Here is a 21,463-nt window from a genome sequence, read left to right as displayed (position 1 = left end):
TATGATTTTGTTTATTATGGAACAATTTGTTTCCAATAGCCTTACTTACGATCTCTTGAATCTTTGGCAATATACTTGTTTTAACTGTAAATATATCTCAGTGCTGTGGTGTTAAGCAAAGTGTTGATCTTGAGTTGAATCATACAAGCTGGCTTGTACTCTATTTTCTTTGGGGACAGCAGACCAGGTATTTCTGTGTGTGTTCAGTGGCCAAGGGGCTGGACATTACAGAGGAACACTTCAGTGGGAGTTGAACCTACAAAGCAAAGGGCTGGCATAGCCAAGAGAAGAGTGCTTGGTTGGCGAACAGGCTGGTAGTGTCAGGAAGCTGATAGCCAGTTAAGTACAATGAAGTCTCTCTCACGCTGGAGGCAGTGGGGTAACAAGGTGACTTGCAGGTCTTACTATCCCGAGAACCATCACGCAAGTCCATCTGGGAACTTGCTTCTATCTTTCGCTAATGAAAAATTTCACGATCAATTAGGATGTCTTGTTAGCCTCATCCCTTAGCCAGGCAAGCTTTTCAGCTCCAACTTGCTTTGACAAAGTCCTTAGTGCTAACTGCACAGTAGATCCACATTTTCCTGTGTATTCTCACAATGGGGCCAAAACCTTCAACTTCTGGAGAAGAAATTAAAGTTTGCAGATTTCAGGGCACCTCTGAGCTGGTGGTCTCAGTCTGCTCACTTCCAAAAGGGAGTTCCACTGTCAGATCCCAGGATGTCCACTGTAGTCCATGAGCTAAACCTAAAAAATAGCCTCTTGGTACTATTTTGGTGGGCAAAATCTCCTTTTAATAGCTCCATGTCAGTTGATGATAAAAAGTTATGGTGGCTCTTTCTGCAAAGTTGCTTAGTGGTAGAACTGAGCCTGGTTTTTTTTAAATTAGCCATTAATTTTTGAAAAAAATCCTAATATGCAGATTTGTGTTATTATTTAAATGAAAGAAAACCCACTTTGATTATATTTTATTCAACACATTGTTCATTAGTAAGTAAAAAGGAGCATTTTGGTGTTAAGGATATTAATTTCAAATCTAAAATGACAAAAATATAATTAAACGACATCATATAATAGAGTTGTCTCTCTCCATGTTTCTTGAAGCTTTTTTGCAGTGCCACTAATGTTGTACATTCTGCCATAACTACACTGACATATCAAGCCCACAGTAATATAAAATGGATAACCCACTAACAATCCGGTATACAGCATCTGACTGGAATGTCATCTCCATTTGTATCATTATCTTCCTCATCTGACCTGTCCTCCATACTGTCACATCGTGCTCATCTTCATTCATGCTTTCACATGTTTGCATCCTATGTTCTGGAGAGCATTTGAATCCATTTGCAAGGCACTGGCAATCAGGTCGTTTTCATTCTTTGATGCATGTACAAATCATTAGCTGCAAGACTATCTCAGCAGCAGGTGGGCCATTCGTCCATTCTTTTGTCAACTCACCTTCCTCCATAACCCAGCTATGCCCTGTTTCAGGGCTGGGTATGACAGCATACTTCTCCAGGCTCCTATGCGAGACAGCAGCCTGATCATTGGCACACTGAGCATGCAGGTGGAGGTAGTCTTTGCATGGAGAAAGCTGGCCCTATTCAACATCTCCCTTCTTAGTTCAGAACAGCTCAATTCTTAGCACATTCACCTCTGTTATATTTGACTGAGCTGATATATTCTACAGGTGAATTCCTGAAGAAGAAGAAAGAGCTCTGCAGACAAGACCCAGTGTTGCCATTGCTGCACCAGTGCTCTCTTAGGAGCTTCTTCTCTAGTGATCAACTTTAAGCCAGTCACTTTCCCATGTCCTGCAAATGCAGTAACAGAATCACACCCATTCCTAATAGGGCTCTGCAGACTTCCTTTCCTAGTGATATGCCAAGTTTGCTTATTGTGACACCCTGGCACCCCAATATTCACCACTGTCATGTATTTCATAGATACTTATTTAGGTCAGAAGGGACCATTATGATCATCTAGTCTGACCTTAGGATATGGTTTCTACAAAGCATGCCTTTTGAGGTATCATTCTAAAAGTCTTGATCTGCTAGACATTAATATCTCGTTGGATTGTATGTGCTGTCGTCAAATGAGAAGTTATGAAGTTCGGCTGTGTATGTGTTACTGAAACATGTTGTGAGGTTGAAAACCCCCACAAGCAGCCTTTCAGTTACAACAGTAAAAAGACCAAACAACGTTAATGGCTTACTGAGGAAATGCACACAAGCACAAGGATTACCCCAGGAACTGTGTACAATAGAAATCTCTCAGAGATAGCACTGAACAATGGGAACTGTTTGACCCAGGTCACAGCAAAAGAGCTTTCCAGCAAGTGGGAAGAAGATATAAAAGGGGGAAATGATATCATGATGGGACCTCACTCTCACTACAACCACACACCTGAAAAGGCCTAAGGGACAAGGACTGAACTGTGGGAAGTGATGGTCCCAGGCTAGAGGGATTTTTAGCCTGTGTATGGAAACCTGGGAAAGCAAAGGCAACTTGTGCCTTAAGAATCTGCTACCCTGTATATTACTCAGGGTGAGAATTTGTTAATTCATATCCTACCTATCTAGTGTGTTAAGATCAGCTTGCAGTTTTGTTTATTTACTAAGGTAATCTGGTTTGATCTGTTTGATATAACTTATAATCACTTAAAATCTATCTTTTGTAGTTGTTAAACATGTTTTTGTTTTGTCTAAAATCAGTGTGTGGGAGTTATAACTCGGGGCAGAAAACTGTGTTGTATATCTCTCTCCACATTGAGGGAGGGGGCAAATTTTATGAATTTACGCTGTATAGTTCCCTGTGCAGTGCAAGACAGTATAATTTTGGGTTTACACTCCAGAGGGGGTGTGTGGCTTAGCAACTGGGAGGTGCCTTAGCTGAGTCTTCCCATGCAGAGCTGATCTCAGCATGTGTGTGTGTGTGTGTGAAGCTGCAGCTGGGTGTGTTCCTATCTGTGTGTATGCTGGTGAAAGACCAAGCTTGGAGAGTCTGGCAACTTATCACAGCACCACAGTGGGTAAGGGAGCCCAAGCTGGTGGGTCAGGTGGGCTCAGTGGTATCCCAGTTCCAAGTGGCACCCTGGGGGGAACCCGTCACACATACATCTATATAACTCATTTGATTTTTGGTACCAAATCTTACATAAATTTTGCTGATGTCCCTGAAGAAATCAAGGCTAAGAATTAGCACATCTGTGTCCTCAGATACAGTAATAACCGATCCATGGTTCTTTGATGCATGCTTAGCATGTCACGTTTGAGTGTCTGCCTCTTCTTGTGAAGAGGACTACTAAAGAAAGTTTGATGCCCCTTCTCTGGCAAGCTTGTTACAGTGTTCCTGGCATGTCACCATACATTGTTTTCTCATCTGTTTTCTCCAGGAAATAGGGCTTTTTCCATTCATCACATCAGAGCTTGTTGAGAGCAGTCTTGCTGGTAGAACATCCAGGAACTCAGCTGACCAGGACGAGGCCGGTCTAGCCTCATGGTCAGAGTCTGAGTCAGTAGTCGGAAGCTGGAGCTGAGGGTCAAGCTGGAGAGAGCAGGATAACAGATGAAGGGGGTTCAAGGCAGGGGCAGGACAGAGGCAAGGCTGGATGCAAAGTAATGCAGGAGCCAGCATAGTGGTGGGCCAGAGCATTGAGCAGCCAGCGAGGAGCTGCTGCTGCTGGCTTAAGAGCGGCAGTCAGCTTGCCCTTGTAGCCAATCAGGTGACATGGACAATCAGGCAGCCTGCTTCCAGCCTTCTGTACTGACTAGGCCATCTGGAGATTAGCTCTGCTACAGGCCCTGATTCCTGACTATGCACTGTTGGATCTTCCATTGTTGGATCTTGTGGCCAGTTACAGTGTTGGTCAACAGCACTTCAGGGCCTGACCTTCTGTTTTCCCTCTCTAAGTTTTTAATGATGTCATTGTACATATCCAAGATCACATCTATCCTGTCACTGTCCGTTCCAGTCTTCAAAGCTGACATAGATGTTCTCTGACCGATTACCATATATTTTGTTCTCAACATTTATTTTGTGTACAAAAGCCATTCCATCACCAGTGCAGTCAGAAGGACTAGGGATTGTGTCAGCTATTTGCTCAAGACTCCTTGCCGGGGCTGCTGCTGCATTTGTCTTCACGCTGCCGACAAAGTTGATGAGAGCCCCAGGCAGTGGTCCTCACGGGTGCAGCAACACTTCCTTTATGTCCAAATTCCAACTTGCTGCTTCCAAAAGCATTTGGCCAAAAACCTTGTGATCCACCTTTAATATAATCTTCTTGTTTTGAGGCTTTTGTTTCCCTGGATTTCTTTGTCACTGAATGTCTACAGTTTTTGCTTTAAAAAGAAAAAAGAAAAGGAGTACTTGTGGCACCTTAGAGACTAACCAGTTTATTTGAGCATGAGCTTTCGTGAGCTACAGCTCACTTCATCGGATGCATAGCATATCGTGGAAACTGCAGAAGACATTATATACACACAGAGACCATGAAACAAAACTTCCTCCCACCCCACTGTCCTGCTGCTAACAGCTTATCTAAAGTGATCATCAAGTGATCATCAAGGAAGGCCATTTCCAGCACAAATCAAGGTTTTCTCAATCTTCCCCCTCCCCCCCCCACACAGACACACATACAAACTCACTCTCCTGCTGGTAATAGCCACAGCAAACAGGGAAAGATTAAGAATGAGCTCTCAAAAATGGATACTCTCATAAAAAACCAACCTTCCACACAGACTTCCTCGTGGCTGGATTTTACTAAAACTAGACAAGCCATTTACAACGCACACTTTACTTCTCTACAAAAGAAAAAGGACACTAAACTTTCTAAACTACTACAGGCTACAAGGGGCCACAGCAATGGTCCCCTCAACCCACCCAGCAATATTGTTAACCTATCCAACTATACTCTCAGCCCAGCAGAAGCAGCTGTCCTATCTCGGGGTCTCTCCTTCTGCCCCTCCACCCCCTCGAACATGATACAGTTCTGTGGTGACCTAGAATCCTATTTTCGACGTCTCCGACTCAAGGAATATTTCCAAGATACCTCTGAACAACATAATGATCCACAGAGGCCTGCCTACCAACATTACAAAAAGAAGGATTCTAGGTGGACTCCTCCTGAAGGTCGAAACAGCAGACTGGACTTCTACATAGAGTGCTTCCGCCGACGTGCACGGGCTGAAATTGTGGAAAAGCAGCATCACTTGCCCCATAACCTCAGCCGTGCAGAACACAATGCCATCCACAGCCTCAGAAACAACTCTGACATCATAATCAAAAAGGCTGACAAAGGAGGTGCTGTTGTCATCATGAATAGGTTGGAATATGAACAAGAGGCTGCTCGGCAGCTCTCCAACACCACTTTCTACAAGCCATTACCCTCTGATCCCACTGAGAGTTACCAAAAGCATCTACAGCATTTGCTCAAGAAACTTCCTGAAAAAGCACAAGATCAAATCCGCACAGACACACCCCTGGAACCCCGAGCTGGGATATTCTATCTACTACCCAAGATCCATAAACCTGGAAATCCTGGACGCCCCATCATCTCAGGCATTGGCACCCTGACAGCAGGATTGTCCGGCTATGTAGACTCACTCCTCAGGCCCTACGCTACCAGCACTCCCAGCTACCTTCGAGACACCACTGACTTCCTGAGGAAACTACAATCCATTGGTGATCTTCCTGATAACACCATCCTGGCCACTATGGATGTAGAAGCCCTCTACACCAACATTCCACACAAAAATGGACTACAAGCCATCAAGAACACTATCCCCGATAATGTCACGGCTAACCTGGTGGCTGAACTTTGTGACTTTGTCCTTACCCATAACTATTTTACATTTGGGGACAATGTATACCTTCAGATCAGCGGCACTGCTATGGGTACCTGCATGGCCCCACAGTATGCCAACATTTTTATGGCTGATTTAGAACAACGCTTCCTCAGCTCTCGTCCCCTAACGCCCCTACTTTACTTGCGCTATATTGATGACATCTTCATCATCTGGACCCATGGAAAAGAAGCCCTTGAGGAATTCCACCATGATTTCAACAATTTCCATCCCACCATCAACCTCAGCCTGGTCCAGTCCACACATGAGATCCACTTCCTGGACACTACAGTGCTAATAAACGATGGTCACATCAACACCACCCTATACCGGAAACCTACTGACCGCTATTCCTACCTACATGCCTCCAGCTTTCACCCTGACCACACCACACGATCCATCGTCTACAGCCAAGCTCTGCGATACAACCGCATTTGCTCCAACCCCTCAGACAGAGACAAACACCTAAAAGATCTCTATCAAGCATTCTTACAACTACAATACCCACCTGCGGAAGTGAAGAAACAGATTGATAGAGCCAGAAGAGTTCCCAGAAGTCACCTACTACAGGACAGGCCTAACAAAGAAAATAACAGAACGCCACTAGCCGTCACCTTCAGCCCCCAACTAAAACCCCTCCAACGCATTATTAAGGATCTACAACCTATCCTGAAGGATGACCCAACACTCTCACAAATCTTGGGAGAAAGGCCAGTCCTTGCCTACAGACAGCCCCCCAACCTGAAGCGAATACTCACCAACAACCACATACCACACAACAGAACCACTAACCCAGGAACCTATCCTTGCAACAAAGCCCGTTGCCAACTGTGCCCACATATCTATTCAGAGAACACCATCACAGGGCCTAACAACATCAGCCACACTATCAGAGGCTCGTTCACCTGCACATCCACCAATGTGATATATGCCATCATGTGCCAGCAATGCCCCTCTGCCATGTACATTGGTCAAACTGGACAGTCTCTACGTAAAAGAATAAATGGACACAAATCAGATGTTAAGAATTATAACATTCATAAACCAGTCGGAGAACACTTCAATCTCTCTGGTCACGCAATCACAGACATGAGGGTCGCTATCTTACAGCAAAAAAACTTCAAATCCAGACTCCAGCGAGAAACTGCTGAATTGGAATTCATTTGCAAATTGGATACTATTAATTTGGGCTTGAATAGAGACTGGGAGTGGCTATGTCATTATGCAAGGTAGCCTATCTCCCCTTGTTTTTTTCCTACAAACCCGCCCCCCCCCCAAGACGTTCTGGTTAAACTTGGATTATTGCTGTGCACATTGTAAGATGAGCTATTGCCAGCAGGAGAGTGAGTTTGTGTGTGTGGTTTTTGGAGGGGGTGTGTGTGTGTGTGGGGGGGGGTGTGAGAAAACCTGGATTAGTGCTGGAAATGACCCACCTTGATTATCATGCGCATTATAAAGAGAGGTTTCAAAGAGGGATGGGCTATTACCAGCAGGAGAGTGAGTTTGTATGTGTGTCTGTGTGTGTGTGGGGGGGGGGGGGGGAGATTGAGAAAACCTTGATTTGTGCTGGAAATGGCCTTCCTTGATGATCACTTGATGATCACTTTAGATAAGCTGTTAGCAGCAGGACAGTGGGGTGGGAGGAAGTTTTGTTTCATGGTCTCTGTGTGTATATAATGTCTTCTGCAGTTTCCACGATATGCTATGCATCCGATGAAGTGAGCTGTAGCTCACGAAAGCTCATGCTCAAATAAACTGGTTAGTCTCTAAGGTGCCACAAGTACTCCTTTTCTTTTTTCTTTTTACGAATACAGACTAACACGGCTGTTACTCTGAAACCAGTTTTTGCTTTGGCAGCCTATCATACAAGTTTTGGTTTGGCTGCTCTGTTTCTAGCCTGTTATGTCTGAAAGCTATGTATGCACCTTCTCCTTCGTATATAACAGATCCCCTCAAACATCTTCAGGAGCTACAGAGCCAATAGGGGAGTGAGGGTTTTGTTTTTATTTTTTGTTTTTTTTGGACAGGTGAGAACTTTCTCATTCTCATGCTTTATGGCAAAGGTCAAACAATTGTTTTTTATTTTGGGGTTGGGGTTTTTTTGTTGCAGTGGCTGGTAAATTTTTGTGGTTCAGTTTTCAGTGTTATGTGAGGATCTGGCCATTATTTGTTCCCTGTGGTATCTGAAGGCATTTTCTAAAACTAGTCCAGCAGATGAAGTCCAAATTCTGTTTGATCTTCTCCAGCAGAGTAATTTATCTGGTACAAATGACAGTCAAAAGGAAGGTGGCACAAGAGCTCTTTTAGATTCCCTTTCACCAACGGTACCGTTTCTGCTTGCAATTACGTCAACCAGAAAGGTAGAAGAAATCCCAACATTTTCTAGAAAGATTCCATTCATTACTTATCACCCTGACAAAATTGTTCCTGAGAAATATATTTCCATCTGCAGAGAAAAATTCCAGTTTCCACGTTAATCAAGAGAGATTACTTCTGCCCCAGGCCAACATGAGAAAAGGAAAATAACTTGCACTTGTTTGAGGTCTTTAGTTCTTAAATTTTACCTGTATTGGGATCAACTGTATTTGTTCTTTTTGGAGAGTCACAAAAGTATCAATCTGGACAAAAAGTAGCTGAATGAATCCATTGGTATCTCTAACAAGGGGTCTCTTTTGTCTCTTGAATAAAAGTCCATCAGGCCAAAAGTCAGACTAATTCTTGGACAGAAAAGAGGGAGCCTTTGTGAAAAAAGGTTTGCAAAGTGACCACCTATAAATCCATCCACTTCTTTTGTTATAGGATCAGTGCTAATACCTCAGATAACACAGTGTTTAGGGACCATGTTTTAAAGATCATAAAGGAAAAAATAGTCAATAGGTTTATTTTCCATCTCCCTAATAAGGTTATTTGGTATTTCTCTATACAGCCCAATTGTGCAAATTACTGAAGCTAATCTCTGCAGAAAGAGGAATTTTCCCCCGATCTCTGAAGTGGGTTTCTGTGAGAGTCAGTAGCTGCGGTTGTTTGTTTTTCCTACACCATTGGTGGTTGGTGATCACAAGATGTATAGTTTTTGAGAAGTTCTTGTTTGCTAGCAGCAGCCCCTTGTAGTCGAAAATTTTTCTTTGAATTTGTTCCTCTGCCTGTCTGTCGCCTGCAGTGAGAGTAGGGGCCTTTTAGCATGGATTACGAGAGATACTCACATAATCTCATTTTGCTCGTAGGGAAAAATTTCCCTTTTTTTGCGACATAGCCTCAACACATGCTATGTCTGTGAAATATGTATTGTCTCTGTAGCTGAAATAATGATGGAAAAGATAGAACTGAGAAACAAAACCAGTCACACATGTTCCAATGGAAGAGCCATTTCTATTGAAGTATATCTTGTCTAAAGACATTTAGAAGTTCTTATTACATCACATTAAAATATTTGCCAACAAGACAATTGCTTAGGGATTTTTAATCTTGCCATGTTTTTATGCTTAAAACAGTCTAGTTGTTTAGCACTTGTATAACCATAAATGTGCATGGTTGTTTGGAGAGAATACAGGTATTTGTTGTTTTATTTATTTGTATTGGGGTACCACTAGGAACTCCAGCTCCATTGTTCTAGAGGCTGTACGTAACACTCTCCCTAGAATCTGTGTGTAACACACGCACTCACACACACGATATTGCTTGTCACAAAGAGCTTACATTCTGAGTAATGGGGCCAACTTTAGAGGTGTCTGAATTTAAGTCTAGCAGTAGTCTAAATTCCTGTTACTTCTGCTTTCTTTGGGCCTTGTGTATGTTCATGTTACACTAGTAATAATCAGTAATAACAACTTCCATGCACTTTAAGAAAATACTGCTTCTGGTAGAATATGAGGGATAGCAGTCTTGCCTTTTTGCCTCCTCCTTCTACAGCCCACAGAGAAAGAGGGTTTATTGTATCCCTATCAGAGCCTAAGGGCCTCTTATTTTTTCTCTACTCTTCACCACTGTCACAGCCAAAGTGTCCAGACACAACCATTATCCTTCTGGCTACAAGTGACTAAATAATGCTCTCTTCAGAGCCCATCCATGCAACTCTCTAACTGGATATAATCAGACTTCCTCAGTGCACCAAAACTTTTACCAGACAGAGGAGCAAGACATATGGATTGTGTGCAATGCGGTTTTCATGGCCCCTGGGAAACACTTTAGTATGCAGGGGTGCAAAAGCCATCCTATATCCCACATGCAGTCACTTCACTGTCGGCCCCTTGTGCAGCCTCTGAGCATTTTTCTGGGCCCTTGACACAAAGGTGAATTTCATCCTTAGACAAAAAAACACCTAAGATACGATATACTCCTGGTGCAGATAAATCTCCAATAATGCCAGTGAAATTACAATCTGCCAGCAGCAGTGAATTTGACCCTTGTTGTGCAAGTTTTGGACTGCATAACTTCAGTGTTCAGTCAGATTTAGCAGTTACTACTCCTCAAAACTGACATGTCCTAACGTATCTAAATAATACTCAATACATACTTACCTTTCTTTCTTTCTTGAGTGGACTCGGCATCTTCTGTTGGGGGAAGGCCACTTTGTAAATTGGTGTATAATTATTGCTTTTCAGTATTGTACATTTGGGGAGATTGTTTTGATTAGTGACTTCTACAAATTGAAATAAATAGCTTGTGAAAGTCCATCTTAAAGGGAAAACTAACTGACAGTATCTTTTTAAAGTCCTTTTGTGAATGGGAGGCATTTTCCATAAGTGTGATACATTTGGAGTGTGCACATTTGTTGAACATTTTGATATTGTCCTAAGAAACATAATTACAGACAATATTGTTCACATTATAGAATAGTAATATGGAGCAGTGTTTTAAAAGATAATTAATGTTTAGTTACACTATTTTTAAAGTGTTGATTCAGTTTACACCAGAATTTATCAAGGGTCTAATGTTTTTAGTTACCTGATTACATTTATATGATCATTTAATCCTTGTTAATTTTCTTAATTGATGGTAACTGACATTTACTGTCAAATGTGGCATTCTTTGCTGCTTCTAGAAAGCCGTACAAGAAATTGTGATGCAATATTATCTTTTCAAGATTTCAAGTACTTATTGATGTGAAAACTGCAGGTGGTGTAAGGATGAAATTGTGACCCATTAATGTCACTGACAAAATTCCCATTGATTTCAGCGGGCCCGAGCTTTCAGCCTAAATGTAGACTGCAGTTTTATTTAATTGCTTAAACCAGCATAATTGTTCCTGTAGAATATAACTGCCACTCAGAAAATTACCTGGCATTATGCTAATCCTGTGCAGTACCTAATTGTTGACCAGTAGGCACCACTGTGTAAGTAGAAGCTACTTTTAGTGCCTTCTGCTTCTAATCCAGGACCATACGTGTAAGTGCAGGCAAAAAGTTACTTGTATATTTGCAGGGCTGGGGCAACAACAATTAACTTCTTCCCTGTGTGTGTGTGTGTGTGATATTTGTGTAGATTTGTCCCTTCTCAAACAGAATTGATCAGTCCCCCACTGCGCCCCCCCCCCCCCATCCCCACGCACTCTTCCCAGGACACTACACGCTACCTTCGTGGTAAGTTTGCTGAGGTTCACATATTGTTCTCTACACCCCCATCTCTGTAGGAATCCATACAAAAGGTGACACCTTATACCCATTACTCAGAGGCACCTCGGTGCCAAAGAACTGCTCTTTAAGGGAAGAAAATTAAGGATTACCACCAGTTCATGAATCATGCTAGCGTGTCTTTATTGAAACTGCTGCCCAGGAGTAAGGCAGGAGAGCTGTAGGGGGGGCTCATGATTTGAGAGTTTAGGGGTAGGACCACTGCCCATTCTGTAGGCAAATTGTACCAAGTTGGTGCAAGATTTAAGAGATACTCTCTGAATTTTTTTTCCAGCCCCGATGGATATTTTTGAGGGAGAGCCATTGTAATTTAAAAACTAACTTATAGTCAACTCAACCACATAATGAACACTAGTAAACAAAGCTTGCCTTGAAGAATGTTTCAGAGGAAGCATTACCAAAGTAATCTTTCATTTGCACACAGAGTAGGGTTCCTTTCTGCCTCACTTCATCACACCTACTCTGATGTAACTCATGGTGTACCTATAGAAGTAAGTGAATTGGGCATATCCTTCCTAGATGCAAAAAATGGAACCCAGTTGTTTTAATTATCTGTATATTTTTTCATTTTATGCTGTTTAAGCTAATGTAAATGGTTGTTCATGAGTTTTGTAGTTAACATTTCTTGTTTATTGCATGAATATTGACAGGCTGATACTTGTGCTGTAATTTGCTGCTCATGTTCCCATTGATTGAAGGAATCTCATCAGTACCATAGTAACTTCTGAGTACTTGTGAGGCTTTTAATTAAATTTTACTTGTACATAGTGTTTTTTTTAATCAGACATGAACAAACTGCCTCACTTATTTCAGTTGACAGCACTTGATGTAGATTAATTTTACTGTTCAACATTTTACTGATGGAAAATAGAAGGTAATGTTCTGGGTGGATCAGCGTTTGGCCACAGAGTGTAAAAAATCTCTTACAAATGCAGAGGACAATTGGATTATTAAAAGGTCACTGTTTGTTCAAGCTTTGAAGTGCAATATCATACGTGATATCCTTTGGAAATCACATAAGAAATAGCCTGGATGGAATGCATATTTTAAAACTTGTTTTATAAATTCAATTTCTTCTAGATATACTTATGCACGTTAGCTCAGATGTGCTAAAAAGGCTTTTAAGAGCTATCAGAGCTTCTTGGGTGGGGGTGGGGGGTCTGATAAGCTGTCAGTTACAGTCTCTGTCTATTTCTGCTGTTACTTTCTCATGCTATCATTGAAATTCTATACTAATATTGTATGGAGTGGGGTTCATAAGAGGGGTATTTTATTGAATTAATCTGTGAATTTAGTTGTGTTTTACCTTTATGCTGTTGAGATTCACATTTCAGCCTTTTCTCCCCACCTTGCTCCCCCCCCTTTCTTTTTTACAGTTAGTGTTCAGTTACAATTGGAAAGGGTATCCATGGTGCAGTGTAAATTTGTGATTTTTTTTTGTTTGTTTTACATGACGCATATAAAAGATCTTGCTCCGAACAGCAAATGTGCCTACAAAAGTATAAACCCATCTCTCGGCTGTGAATCTAAAAAGATGGTTGCACTCTCTCTGATCTCACCAATCTCAGTTTGAAATCAAGTTTTCCAGAATTTAGACAAAGTTTAGTGTTTTCAGACCAGTAGTACGTCAATGTACATTGTGTAAATGTACTCGTTCATGGGGTTTTTAATCTATTCAGAAGCATAGGTTTTCAATTTAGTGGGTGAGACATAAGCCATACAAGGACATACCTCATTTAGACAAATATTGGAAATAGGAGGCATGTCAAATGAATGTACATTTGTGTGAATACTTTATTATGTTTGTCTAAAAAGAACTTTTTTTTTCTTTACAATTTGGCTTAACATGTTTCACATACTTTTAGTTAAACTAATGTGCAAGTGCCCGTGGTCTGTTGTATCTTTGCAGTCTCTATTTGTTATTTCTTTCATTCTTTGCTGCCAACAGTATTGAGAATTGTATTACATTAAGAAAATTTGTTTTAATTCAGGTTTATCGATTAGATGGAATTCCACTGATCCTGGACAACTGCAGTATTGATGACAACAACCCTTGTATCCTTTTAAGTGAAGTTGTAACAGACTAAATTAATGTATATTCTCCTATAACATCATTTGGGGGACACTGTATGCATATATGTATGAGTTGGCCTACCTCCAATAATCTTCGGAGTTGAGCGTTGTATCCAATGTCATTGAACTGGTGGTTTCCCCTGGATTTACATTAAGGTCTCAGATTTAATCATTGACTGTAGTCAGCTTGAATATAACCTGTTCTTTAACTGTAGCTCCTACTAATCTCTGTATAATGCAAATACTCCAGGCTACTGTAGAAGGCATTACAAATCATCCTACCAAAGAGTTGATTTCATATTTGTACATGAAAGTGAGAGAGTTGATTTTTTTTAAAAAAAGTCCTAGTTAGGGTAATACCTGAACATCCTTAGAAATTTCCATTTTTCATTACTGAGTCTTTGACCTTGTTTGTAAAATTGAGGATGCCCTTTTGATCACTTGCTTAATGATTTTGTGCTGTTGTTGTTTCTGAATACTATATGAACTGAGAAATACATACATGTACAACATAACATCAATAATGCAATTTGAACTTTTTTTTTTTAAATCAATAGCTTAAGAGAACAAGACCCTTCCTCACTCTCAGCACAACAGCATCCAGACAGAGGTTTGGGTAGCATTATTTTTAAAGTGTTCAAGACAAATTCCTGGGAATGCTTTACCTTGGCCTGTGCATAAACCAGAGTCAGTTAATGCTCTAGGGAGATTATGGATGAAATCCTATCCCATTGAAGTCCATTCGAGTTTTGCCATTGACATTAATGGGACTAGGATTGTCACCCTGTGGATGGTTTGTGACTCTCAGGGTGTCTCTACGCTGCAATAAAAAACCTCCAGCACTGAGTCTCTGAGCCTGCATGAATTGACTCAGGCTTTGGGGCTCAGGCCGCTGTGCTGAAAAAGGCAGTGTAGTCATTTGGGCTCAAGCCCAGGGTCTGAGATCCACCCTCCGCCCCCCATTTGTGGCGTTCCAGACCCCAGGTTCTAGCCCGGGCCCAAAAGTCTACATTGTTGTTTTTAGCCCCCCTGCCACAGCCATAGTCAGCTGACCTGGGAGCTGTGAGTCTTTTATTGCAGTGTAGACATACTCTAAGGCCCTGTTCAGGAAAGCACTTAAAGACCCTGCTTAAATTTATGCCATAGAAGTCAGTGAGACTTAACATGCTTCAAGTTAAGCATGTCCTTAAGTGCTTTCTTGAATCGGAGTGAACTTGGAGTGTTTCTTGAATTGAGACCTATTTCTTGTTTTGTAACGTCCTCTATATCCCTTGTTCACTGTTAAACTCTGGATTGGGATTCATAATGGAAATCTGAATTAAAACCATACTTGGTCATTGTAACTGACGTCAGAGGTTTTGCTTCAACTGACATTTGTCCAGTGAACTGAAATAAGTAGATAAAATAGTAAGCAGTCCATCAATTTTACACACTTATTAAATCTGACTGTGGAAAAATAGTTCTCAACTCAGAGACATATGTGGCAATTTATGTGAGGGAAAAAATAGTTGTCAATTAATGACGCAGATTATTGGACTGGTGGTGAGGTTTGATATGAACAGTGCAGATGATGTATTATAGGGGCTTTTTCCTATGGCTTAAGAACAGCAGCATCCCTAAAGAGCAGCAACTGGATTGTAGCTTGAAGGAAACTACTTTAAAAATGTCCAAGAGATTTTTATCATGGCAATTTTATTGTCAGAGCAACATTTAGGTACCCACTAATTGTCGCAATCAGTCGAGGTGGTAAGTCATCTCTAGACAGCATATTAGGATAACTAACAACATTTGATCCAGTGACTACAGCCAACATGATTACTGACTTGTGATGTGCAGATCCTGAACAAACTGACAATACAGTCTGTTTACCATCCTCACAGGACAGTTTTAGAGTCCAGCCAAACCTGACCACAACTTCTAGACCACAGTTAGATTTTGGTTTTTATATTTTTTTAAAAAGTTAATTCAGATTAACAAATAAACTTCAGAATAAAAACCCACCTGCAGCAAATATGGTAAAACAAAGAACAAAACTGTGAAACGCATTCTAATTTTCATCATAATTTCATTTCATAACTGTGGTTAATCTATCACTTAAATCAAATAACTGGAGGGTAGCTAATGTGATGCAGATTTTTTTAAAAAAAAGCTCCGGAGGAGATCCTGGAAATTACAGGGCAGTAAACCTAACTTCAGTAAGAGACAAATTGGTTGAAACTATATTAAAGAACAGAATGATCAGAAACGCAGATGGACATGCTTTGTTGGGGAAGAGTTAACACGGCTTTTATAGAGGGAAATCGTGCCTCACAAATCTATTAGAATTCTTTGAGGGGGTCAACAAACGTGGACAAAGGCGATCCAGGGGGTATAGTGTGCTTGGATTTTCAGAAAGCCTTTGACAAGGTCCCTCACTAATGGCACTTAAGCAAAGTATGCAGTCATGGATTAAGAGGGAAGGTCCTCTCATGGATCAGTAACTGGTTAAAAGATAGGAAACAAAGGGTAAGAATAAGTGGTTACTTTTCACAATGGAGAGAGGTAAATAGTGGGGTCCCCCAAGAATCTGTAGTGGCATGACTGCTGTTCAACATATTCATAAATGATCTGGGAAAAGGGGTAAACAGTGAGGTGGCAAAATTTGCAGATAGTGCAAAATTACTTAAGATCGTTAAGTCCAAAGCAGACTCCGAAGAGTTATAAAGGGATCTCACAAAACTGGGTGACTGGGCAACAAAATGGCAGATGAAATTCAGTGTTGATAAATGCAAAGTAATGCACATTGGAAGGTCTAAACCCAGCTATACATATAAAATGATGAGGTCTAAACTGTTACCACTGAAAAAAGAGATTTTGGAGTCATTGTGGATAGTTCTCTGAAAACAATCACTCAATGCGCAGTGGCAGTCAAAAACACTAAAAGACTGTTAGGAACCATTATGAAAAATATGGATAATACAGTAAATATCATATAAATCTATGGTCTGCTCACACTTTGAATACTACATGCAGTTCTGGTCGCCGCATCTCAAAAAAGATATATTAGAATTGGAAAAGGTACAGAGAGAGGCAACAAACATGATTGGGGTATGGAGAGATTAAAAAGACTGGGACTGTTCAGGTCAAAAAGGAGATGACACAGGGTGGACAGGATGGATGTCTATAAAATCATGAATGGTGTGGAGAAAGTAAATAAGGCAGTGTTGTTTACCCCTTCACATAACACATGAACCAGGGGTCACCTGATTAAATTAATAGGCAGCAGGTTTAAAACAAGCAAACAAATATTTCCCATAATGCACAGTAAACCTATCAAACTTGTTGTCAGGGATATCATGAAAGCCAAAAGTATAAATCTCTTCAAAACAGAATTTTATAAGTTTATGGAGGGCAGGTCCATCAGTGGCTCTTAGCCAAGATGCTCAGGGACGCAACCCCATGTCTCTGACTGGCAAATGTGCTGGGACTCCACAACAGGGGATGGATCCAGTGATGAGCTGCCAAAATCTTAACAACTGGTTCCCTATAAAAAGTTCTGATTTAAGGGATGTGCCACAGTATGTATTTTTTGTACCAGTAGGGTTACCATATGTCTGTGTTTTCCCGGGAGGAATTTTTAAAATTTAAAAATTTTAAAAAATTTAAAAAAAAAATTTAAAAAATTTAAAAAAAAAATTTAAAAATTCCTCCCGGATGGTGATTTAAGAACCAAAAAGTATGACATGTCCAGGAAAATACGGATGTATATTAACCCTACCTAAAGTTATTTTTTAAAAAGATGGGCCTGAACTAGAAATGAGCTCCATTTCACATGTGTGGGTCCCCGCCACTCCCTGGGGGTGTGCTAGGGTGACAAGATGTCCCGATTTTGGGGTCTTTTTCTTATATAGGCTCCTATTACCCCCGCACCCCCTGTCCTGATTTTTCACACTTGCTGTCTGGTCACCCTAGGGTGTGCACATGTGTGGGTCCCAGCTGCTCCCTGCCCTCCTCATTGAAGCAGTTGTGCAGGGTTACTGCCCTGGGAACTGCAGGGCACCGGTGGATGTGGGGCCAGCTGCAGACAGGGGCATGGGGCAGGGGTAGCTGGAGACAGGAGGGTACGGGGTTGGCTGGAAGCAAGGGGGTGTTGGGCTGGCTGGAGGCAGGGCAGGGGCTGGCTGGAGGCAGGGCAGGAGGGTGTGGGGCTGGCTGGAGACGTGGTGTGGGGCTGCAGGGGGGTGCGGCACGGGTTGGCTGGAGACGGGGGTGTGTGGGGCTGGCTAGCTAGCTTCGGGCAGGGGAGTGCGGCAGGGGCTGGCTGCGGGCAGGGAGTACGGGGGTGGCTGGAGACGGGCTGGCTACGGGCAGGGGGGTGGGTACTCATGGGGAGAGTGGCTCGGAGCAGCCCGAGCAGCAGGGCGCAGCCCAGGCCCAGCAGAGCAGCTGGGGACCCACCAGGCAGCAGCGGGAGCCCCAGGGGTCGGGGGGAGCAGCAGCAACAGGGCTTGTGACCAGGGCCAGGCGGCAGCCCACATGGCTCCTGCAGTGCAGCGCCCCCGGCGGCCGGAGGAGGAATTATATCACTTCTCAGCTGGAGCTCATCAAAGCCTCAGCGCCCCCTGCAGGGAAGCAAGTTAACAACCAGTTCTAAACTGCTTCAAAATTTAAAAACCGGTTCGTGCGAACCGGTGCGAACTGGCTTCAGCTCACCACTGGATGGATCACTTGACAATTGCCCTGTTCTGTTCATCCCCTTTGAAGCATCTGTCCTTGTCCGCTGTTGAAAGACAGGATACTGGACTAATTGCACCATTGGTTTGACCCATTATGGCCATTTTTATGTTCTTAAGAAAGCTCAGCTATTTAAAACATTTTAGCTAATGTAATATTTTTCCATACATTTTGATATAAATTGACTTTTTGTGAGTGCAATTATAGACATTGTACCACTTTGGAGAGAGAATGAAATGCCACTTGCTTGAATTTAAAGGTTTATCTAATGTAATAACACCTTTTAATATGAGCTTTCATCACAGACTTGTTATGCACACACACAAGGGGGCAGTGTTCAGATTGCTGTGGGTACTTTAACCCTGAATTTTCTCATTCTCTTGTGGAGTTGTCACTGGGATACCAATGTTGCATTAACCTTTTCTTTCATGTTAGTTAGCACTTGGTTCTGTTATGCCTTCTTATTGCTTAAATGCATTCTTATTAACATACAAAATTCAACAACTTCTTTTAAAATGGGTGGGTGGGTAGTAAGGCCCTGCTTTGCTGTGACAATTCTGAAATGGTCAAAATTATTAATTTGATTCTCTATTTTTGGCTACTGCCTTCAGGACTTTGTCAGCGTCAAATATCTGACCATATTTAGTCACAGTTTCTCTCCCTACTATCATATTCTCACACATGAGTGATGGATCCATTCCAGATGATATATTGGAATTTCACTGGCTTATGAAATAAGTGTCTGAACCTGCACTTTCATAATGATGTTCTCCACTCTCCCTTTCCCTTGTGTACAGAACTTAGGAGACCACATTTATCCTTAAGGCCTAGTACTCCTTTAATGCTGTTATGCAGCATGAATTTGACTTCCCCCTCCTCTTCTAAGCATTCCACATGTGATGCATTCCCAGCATGTCTCACTGGGGGAGCAAAAGGAAGAGTTAAGAATTAGTTTCTGGTCTCCTGCTTTGTAGTACATTCTGCTACGTCTGGGCACTAAGGCTAGATCATGTTTGTTGATCAAATATGAGTGTAAAAAAGATGAATGTATCTTTAAATTATAATAATCTAAGGAGATTTGATTGTCAACCTCAATTTGGAACAAATTTTATCTACACTGTCTGTAAGCAAAAAATCCACCTTTACTGAGATTAGACAGCCTGCCCACTTCCACTTAAAAAAAAAAAAAAAAAAAAATTGCCAAAATTGCAACTCTGATCCAAAGACACTTGGTCTGTCTTCCCTTTCTTTTTATTTCTTTTTTTTTTAAATACAAGTCCTTGGGTGGCTGTTCTGATAGATTTTTAAACTGACACAAAGCTCATTATACATGATCACTTGTAATTGTGTTGCTGTTTTCCTTGATAATAATACATTTTGAAGGTAATCTCAGCAGAACCATTCTCCTAAGTTCCTTTCAACTTGTTGCTGTATCTGGAAAGGACACATAACCATTTCCAACTGAATTAAACATCTGACAGAATCTAATCACTCTTATAACCGTACAATGCCTAGGAGCAGTCAGAGTTAAAAAAATTTTTTTTTAAAGTTTTTAGAAAATGAAAACCCTAAGGATTTCAGGCTTCATCTTACTAAATTGTTATCTCTGCATGTTTTTCATTTTGTCCACAAGAGTGGAAAGATTGAGTTTCATTTAAATGCCTGTGATTTCTTTCCAAGGGTCTGTCATTTAAAAAAAAAAAAAATCAGGTCTGTAATGTCAAGTGTAAATATATAATCCATTTTTTAGTTTCAAAAGCATTTTGTATAAAATTACTTTGAGAAAAACGAACAATGAAATGATATAAATGCATGATAAGATGCAATATAGAGCCACTCCTAGCTATAGCTCTAACTGCACTCTTCAGCAGTCAGGTGAGGATTTAGGCCAGGATTGTGTAAATTGAGGAATGCCCTCAACACTTAATGACTTCACCAAGAGTTGAGTTCTTGTCACCTCGCAAGAGTTGTTCAGCTGCTCACAATATTACTCCCTCAGGGGTTTACAGAAACACCTAAGAACTTTAAATAGAGGGTATTTCCCCAAATTCACTTTTACAGTTCCAGTGCCTATTTTTGTGGTTTAGCTTTAATTCTTGGCTGCATTTCTCAGATTTCTCTTGGGTTAAGCCTTTCCCAGTAGGTTAAACTCAGATTTCTTTTTTATAGGAAAACTGATTTCCTACTAAACATTGCATTTAGATTTCCTACTAAACATTGCATAGATATCTATTTTTATTTTTGATATTTATTATGAAGGCATCTGTAATGATGCTGTAGTTAAGGTTGCATTTTGATTTCCACTTAAAGTCTAACATTCTTATATTCTATATTTCACTAATTGAATTCAGTCTCCAAATTTGACACACACAATCATCAAAAGAGAATTGCATGTAAAAGATTCCATAATTTTTGCAGAGAAAACCTTTACAAATGCTTTTTTTCCTCCTGTAAAGCACACAATTTACAAGGAGATGCTAAACTGCCATGTTAGAAGTTGAAAGAGCTGTTAGTAATTATTTAGAGAGGACAAAATCCTTTCATAAGTCCCTTTATTGGTATCTGATGGAAATAAATCCAAAGGGGAGGAAGTCTCTGCTTATGACATTTTCAAAATTAATTACTGTTGATACAGACCAGTTATGGACCCCTAAGATTATATTCCATTAGATCTAGAACAGCTTCTATGGTGTACCTAAGAAATATCTCCATCTTGATGACTTGTAAACCTATTTGTTGGAGCTCAGTTAAGATATCCAGGCAGCCTTAGCCTCTTGATGTTGCACTCAGATTGGATGTCCAGTTTCAGAGAGCTGTCAAGCAGTCTGTCTAGTCAGATATGACCCACATCTTTAAGAACTGGATGATGGGTTAGTTTTCCCTAGCAGGGTATCTAAACAGGCAGTTTTCAAAAGTAAAAGAAAAATCATCAAAGATGATTGTGCATATAGATTTACTTCCAACCCATCTACACAGCTTCTTTGAGTTAGATCCTCAACTGGTATAAGTTTACATAGTTCCATTTAAGTCAGTGGAACAGTGTTGATAAACATTAGCTGAAGATTTGGCCTCTGTGCGATTTGGATAGAGGGAAAAGAAATTGGAGTAGAACTGGGCCTATGGCTCTTTATATGGCATCTGAAGATTCAGACTGCCAAAGGAAGGATGCTCATGGCCTTATTGTTTCTGCTCCCATGGAGT

General features: G+C 41.1%; 1 protein-coding gene across 1 annotated transcript in view; it reads left to right on the top strand.

Annotated features, from left to right (window-relative positions):
• ATXN10 (ataxin 10) overlaps positions 1-21,463 on the top strand; it is a 160,489-nt gene that overhangs the window by 115,150 nt on the left and 23,876 nt on the right. The window contains exon 10 of the mRNA XM_074936421.1: positions 13,468-13,531. Coding sequence (XP_074792522.1) covers positions 13,468-13,531 — 64 coding nt within the window. The remainder of the gene's footprint in view (positions 1-13,467; positions 13,532-21,463) is intronic.

Source organism: Natator depressus, chromosome 1, assembly GCF_965152275.1.
Source record: "Natator depressus isolate rNatDep1 chromosome 1, rNatDep2.hap1, whole genome shotgun sequence".
NCBI lineage: Eukaryota > Metazoa > Chordata > Testudines > Cheloniidae > Natator > Natator depressus.
The sequence above is the reverse complement of the archived record's forward strand: the minus strand, read 5'-3'. Positions and strand labels throughout refer to the sequence as shown.